The 6,562-nt window shown below is 40.6% G+C and overlaps 1 protein-coding gene across 2 annotated transcripts in view; it reads right to left on the bottom strand.

Moving 5' to 3' along the window:
• LOC140381148 (cyclin-dependent kinase-like 5) overlaps positions 1-5,646 on the bottom strand; it is a 58,170-nt gene extending 52,524 nt beyond the window's left edge. For both annotated transcript variants that reach the window (XM_072465170.1, XM_072465169.1), the window contains exons 1-2: positions 5,439-5,646; positions 3,878-3,912 (exon numbers count right to left, since the gene is read on the bottom strand). In XM_072465170.1, the coding sequence (XP_072321271.1) occupies positions 3,878-3,912; positions 5,439-5,475 (72 nt within the window). In that variant the 5' untranslated portion in view covers positions 5,476-5,646. The remainder of the gene's footprint in view (positions 1-3,877; positions 3,913-5,438) is intronic.
• Positions 5,647-6,562: the final 916 nt, after the last annotated feature.

Genomic DNA, 6,562 nt, shown 5'->3' on the forward strand with positions numbered 1-6,562 from the left:
AAAAATATATATCAGGGGCCAAAGTAAAGAGCAGTGAGCGCGGATTGGTGAGAGCAAGGGATCGAGTGGGTAAATGTGAAGGGAAAACAATTGTAACATGGCTAATAGTGCTGTCACGATACTAACATTTCAAACTCTATTACTAAGGAATATACTCAATACACGATACCGATTTCGATACCACAATATTACCACAAAGTTTTAACCCCCAAACATAAAAAGTAAGCTATCCCCAAAGTGATAAAGTAGCCTCTTGCCTTTGGATATAAACTTACAGATGAATTACTTTGGTAAACAGGTTGAGACTCACTGTTTTGGACAATAGCCCGACATTTTCATTGCACCTTCTTCATCAAACATTGTTGTCCTGTACTGGTTCTGATAAAGCTCGAGATCATTCTAAAACTGAACCAGCCATTCCCAACACGTGGGGTAGCTCAGTAGAGTGCTCGTCTTCTGATCCAAAGGTCGGCAGTTCAACTCCCTGCTCGGTCAGAGCGGTCAGATCCACTGGCCTGCAGGTTGGCGGTACGATCGCAGCTGCCTCATGTGAATACTGCCGTTGTGTCCTTGGGCAAGACACTTAACCCAACTCGCCCCCCAGTGTCTGCGTATATCTGGGGTGTGAATGTGTGTGTGAATGGGTGACTGGTTCCTTGATGTAAAGCGCTTTGAGTACCTTGACGGTAGAAAAGCGCTATATAAATGTGACCATTTATCACAAAAGGTGGAATTTTGTCCTGTTAAAAATGTTTCTTTTAGGATAGGGTGACCATTGTTTCAGAATTAAAAACTGTGACACAGCTGGGTTGGGATGGGGGGAATAATACAATTGTAAAAAGTATTAAAGTACGTTTTTATGCCTTCTGTCCATCCACCTTATTCACGGCTCACAACAAACATCCCCCTCTTTACTTTGCCTGACCAGCCATTCCCAACACGTTCTGGCAAAAACTGTGTGTGGCTCTGGGGCTCGACCGCTGCGTTTCAATTTCTAGGGCGGAGTTTAGAGAGCAGAGGCAGAACCAATCACATAAACCCAGAGGTGACGCAAAAAACGCGACACGCTTAACTGGATATTACGTAGCGCATGTCAACAAGGCGTGTTCCGCGTTATCCGTCCCCGAACACAGAAAATGTCTCCTGAATCGCGATGACGCCCTTCGTATAACCGCATCTAACGCACGTTCATCACAGCGAGTAGAGCGGACTTTCCTGATCATTCAAACCGAAGCGAGAGCAAAAGTAAACACTCGGTCACGAGCCGGGTCACGAGCCGGGTCACGAGCCGGGTCACGAGCCGGGTCACGAGCCGGGTCACGAGCCGGGTCACGAGCCGGGTCACGAGCCGGGTCCGCCATCTTGAATGTTTTGGAACGGGGGAGGAAAGCGCTACTTCCGTATCTCAGTGTGACACGTTAAAACCTCCGACTGGGATGGGACAGGTAAATGGATTACCGACGATTTCACTGGCTCTGACTCCGATTCCAGACCCTTACGCATTCGAACAGAATGTGGGCGGGGCTGGCGGGTCAGGCAACTCTTCACTGTGGTCTCAAAGCGGTCAAACTGGACAACATGTCTTTTACAAAACTGGGACAAATCGATGGTTTTGGACACTGAGACATGGGACACAGGGCTCAAAACTGGGACTGTCCCGGGTAAATAGGTACATCTGGTCACTAATTTTGATATAATTTTTAGTATTGATTTTTGATACTTTCGATACAACTCTAAAGGGTAAAAGCTAAAGATTAAGGATTAGGAGTTGGATATTAAATAAGTCGTTATTATTGAAAGAATAAACACAGACCAATCAATACATGTGTGTAAATAAAGATACAGTCCAGTAACGTTGTCAAAAAAGAAAAAAAAGAGAAAGAAGGAGAAAAAAAAAGAAAAAAATAGAAATACAAAAAAGAAAAAGAAAAAAAAAAAGAAAAACCAGTGGGTGGAACCAGAGAAAATACAAAGTGTGTATTTTTTGAGATTACCATTTTTAGAATAATGCATCCAAATGAAAATAAAATGCAAGGTTAGAGCGCACCTGATCCATAATGTGAGTCCCATTTCGTCCAGTTTATGTCGAATTTGTCCATTTCCAAGTTCAGTCCATATGTGATTTGTTCCATTTTCCGTAAGTCCATTATGATTTCGGTCCAGTCCTTTATTGTTGGTGTATATATTTAAGTCGTTTCTAAACCTGTATTGTTCTTAATAAGCTACAGTATTTGTTCATTATGATCTAAGCTGTTGTCTATGCTTTTTTAAGGCGATTAAAAGTCGCCTTAACTGTGACTGGATCTTTAGATCAGATTACATTAGAGCGTGTAATCAGCGTTTGCCTTTGCTTGTCTTTCCTCTGTTTTGGATGCAAGGCCGTACGTCGCCAAGTCACGCCCCGCGGGTCGCTGTCTGAGTCATGTCCTTCACGCAGCAGCCACATTAACGGAATACATTCAAACGCCTGCTACAGAATCATTACAGGCCACATCATGCACGTGTAGTCCGTGTAATAGCAGTGCGTTTATCACAAAGACGACTGCAATATAAAGTAGTCCTTTTCGGAGTAAAACCACGGTTATGAAACATCTGCAACACTAATAACACCACCGATCAAATGCTGGTAAAGTTTGTATTTCAGCTCAATAATGGACTTCAGCGGCCCATGCCTTCTGCTTTATATTATACACACTTTTACGCACTGCTTGTAACGTGTCCGTCATTTCAAATGTTTTCAAGTAATGATCCGTACCAAACACAAGTCATATTTTCAGATGGAGGGCAAGGGCCAATCTAACTCTACGGGAGAGCCACTGCATTTGAAAGAAACAACCACAAAAACAAAAATTTTGAGTCCACAAACTTGTAATTTAAAAAGTCCTTTCAACTGTGTTTGATTGATGGCACCACTTTTTGACGCTGTTGGGAAAAAAGTGATTGATTTTTCTTTCTTTATGTCGATAGAGACATGTGGATAAGCCCAGTCATTACAGAGATATTTAGCCTGAACCGGCACAGAACATGTCCTCAGCTCAGGGTTTATGGGCAGATTAATATTATGTGATGCCACGTAGCTTTCAACAATATGTTTAACACTACAAATACAAATACTACCATCACTGTGTAACTACCAATACAACTGCAGCCACAATGGCTTCGGGATTTAACAAAACAAGGCTTTTTCTACCACTATTTCACTGCAACGATGATCAAAACAACTCAATTCTAGGAGAAACTAACGCTGCAAATGTAGAAATGTCATGCTAGAAGTGAAGGGCCAGTTATTGTTGTGTCCTTGGGCCAGACACAACACCCACTTTGCCTTTGTGATGCAATATTTTGTGAAAAGTAAAGCCACTTTTAAGAAGAGTGTGATCATAAGACTGATGCGTTATTTGGAATAAAAGGAATAAAAGTAGCTGAGTGGCTTTCATTTGCTGTTTCATTTGTTTTTCATATTTTGTTATTTTCTGATCTTAATCCCTTAATTTCATCATTGAAATCACATTCTGTTCCACTTCACTGTTGCCTCTTTTCCAAAATTTGAATGTATTTGGTTCAATTAAATTCCTCCTTTTTGCTAATTCCTTCCTTTCGCAGATGTACCAAAGCCTACACGCTTTACTTGATTAATAAGCATCTTCTGCTTACTTTCTTTCACTGCAAGTAAGTCTAAATAATTTACTATCTATATTTAATTCATGGTTCTTCCAGTAATATTCAACTCACATATAAACGTATACAAACCAATTGAAGTGGTGTTCTTTTTGACATGTTTCCACTCAGTTTAATTTAAACCTAAAAACACACCAAAGCATGCATCACTGGAACGGAGCCAATTAAAAACAGTAATTACGGAGAGACTTGTCCTTACCTTGTGCCTGCACTTAAGCACCACTCCATATGCGCCTGCAAGATACAAACAAACAAAAGAGCGTTTAGTTTGACACAAACGTGTGCTTCTCGTATTACGTTTTAATTACCGACGTCACCCTCAAGACTCAGCAGCCAAACTGATTATGCTACGTCTGCTTGTGCTGCCAGCCAAGGAGGTTCAAGAGGCGCGCGTCCCTGTAACACATGCAGAGGTCTGGATGGCACAAACGCTGTCTCCGTGGACTCCGGACCGCATCAACTACACTGTGGGAATAATTACATCCTAAATCCAAGCCAATCGGCAATAGGCTCTGTCTGTAAACGCGCGGAGCAGGGGTTTTTAGATGAGTTAAATGGCACTGATTTAAACATAATGGTCATGATGTAAACACGGAAAGCCGTTTTTATTTGTGAAAAATAGAGGATTGAGAAACATGTATACTGCGCTATAGAGACAGAAAGATGTCACTAGCATGAGGCAGTTATATCAGCTTTACTCTGAATTAATCTGGTTAAGTCGCTTGTCTTTATTGAGCAGTGATTGGTTAACGTTGGTGAAATTAACCATTTGTGAAGCTCTGTGAGGCAACTTCTTGATTTTGTGTTCTACGATAATAAATGAACTTGAACGAGACATATTGTGCTTTTATTTAGCTTCTTAGTTTGAAGTATAAGATAAGTAGATCATCCTTTTACATTTTCTTCATTGTGAACCACGTTATTGATCCAAAAAAGCAACAGAAACCATGCACATGTGTCACTCATTTGTGACTAAAATTAAGACTAACGCTAAGTACAGGGATGTGGGCGGACATAGGGGGTAGGTGGAAACAGGAATTTCTCAGACATTCAAGCTTCAGTTGCAGGACAATCCAGGATTACTCAAGCATGCAAGAATCGATCAAAATATAACTCTAAACTGATCACGAGAAAACATTGATGAGGTTGATTTTTCATAATATGTCCCCCTTTAAACTGTTAGTTATTAAAGCTACATTTGGACATCTAAAACTTGCTATTACACAGATTATAACGCATTATATAGTGTGTTAGTGTGTAGAACAGGGACATTAAAGTGTAACCTTAGCCTTGACATGTTACTTACTACATTTCAACATACAATTCACCAGCAGATGGCGCAAGAACTCAGAGGAGTGAAGGAATCAGAACCAAAAACTTACTGCTCGAGCTAGTTATTGCATGCTATTTGTGCCCTGAAACCCGTGACGATGATGCGTTTTAGTGCTAAAGATGGAGACGGATGCAGAATTCCCCAAACACGAGCAAAAGAAACAAACCCCTACTTGTGTTTTTGAACAAAAGAACAAAAAAAACAAAATAAAGACACATTTTGATTCAGTTCTTTCTTACGCATGCATGTAAAAAACTCTAGAGAAAACCCACAGTAACTTGAGAAACAACCACTCTGCCAACATATTATTATGTAAGAGTTATGGTTGATGAGAGCCAACACTTTCGTGAAAAAACAAATCTAGAAAACTTGAGATAATTAAGTGCCAAACAAGAATGCAACGATATCAAAGTGTAACGTCACCCACCTTCTCCCACAATACCAAGGACTTCAAACTTATTCATCACATCACCAGGAGGGGGCGCTCCTCTAGCAGGTGAACGTGCACAGCTCTGGTCTTAGAGAGGACGCTCCTGTTTGGACGGGACGGCGACGGTAAAGTCCTGGTGCAGTTTGTCGATGGCGAGGGCCGCTCTTCTCCCCATTCTCCCCTCCGTTTCCTCCACAGAGACCTTGTATTCTTTAGCTATGTCTCAGGTTGGTTTAGTTTGTGTTTGAGAGCTGCTTTTTATTAAATTCCATTTCTTGTGTTCTCGCTGATCGTCTAGTCTTGTCCAAATCTCCACACGGTCGTTCCTGAAAGAGGAGAAAATAGAGCTCTGGTTAAAGTTATGTAACGTTTTTGGATTTGTGCTCCGCGTTCAGAAGACAGCAGCAAAACACGAATCAGTTTGGTTTTTGATCGTTTAGCAATTTCTGGTGGAGCCTGTCAGCGAGCAGAGACGCAGAAAGAGTCACTAGAAACGTTTATTCAAGCAGTAGAACCAGTAGTGAAGTTTCAACCGTAGTATAAGTAGCTGTAGTAAATGATACAAGCTATATATTAAACCTGTACACTAACAAGACATTATTATCACTGATTTGATGCAGAATAATTCATGTAATTGGTAAAATTATGGGTCAGGACCAAGAATTTAAAACAAAAATGCAAAATACACTACCATTTCCAACAGTGATCAGGGGTCTCATTTATAAAGCATGCAAATGTACAAAAAATGCAAAATGTTGCGCACATGAAGTTTTTGAGCTATAAAAAGAAACGTTGACATAGAAATGAGCCTCAAATGGTCCAAAAACTCAGCTTGTCACTTTTAAGGTTTTCTTAAATGAGGCAGAAGGTGATCCAATTGAAAAGAGACGAGATAGTGACGAAGTTTGAAGACGTTCGTGGATGTTTTAGTAAAAATTCCACGTCAAGTTGTATAAATGAGACCTCCGCTGTCCAGATTTTACAGTATTATGAATTCACACAGAAACGCAGGTTAAACACAAGGGGTGGCACAGGATCTGCCGAGATAAACAAGAAAATAAGAAAGATAAGATAAGGAAATGTGTTTTATATTTGCTTTGGTCAAAAAAATGCTACAGTGA

This window comes from Eucyclogobius newberryi, unplaced genomic scaffold (assembly GCF_026437365.1).
Source record: "Eucyclogobius newberryi isolate DKJ021-1_F unplaced genomic scaffold, fEucNew1.0.hap1 SCAF_5, whole genome shotgun sequence".
NCBI lineage: Eukaryota > Metazoa > Chordata > Actinopteri > Gobiiformes > Gobiidae > Eucyclogobius > Eucyclogobius newberryi.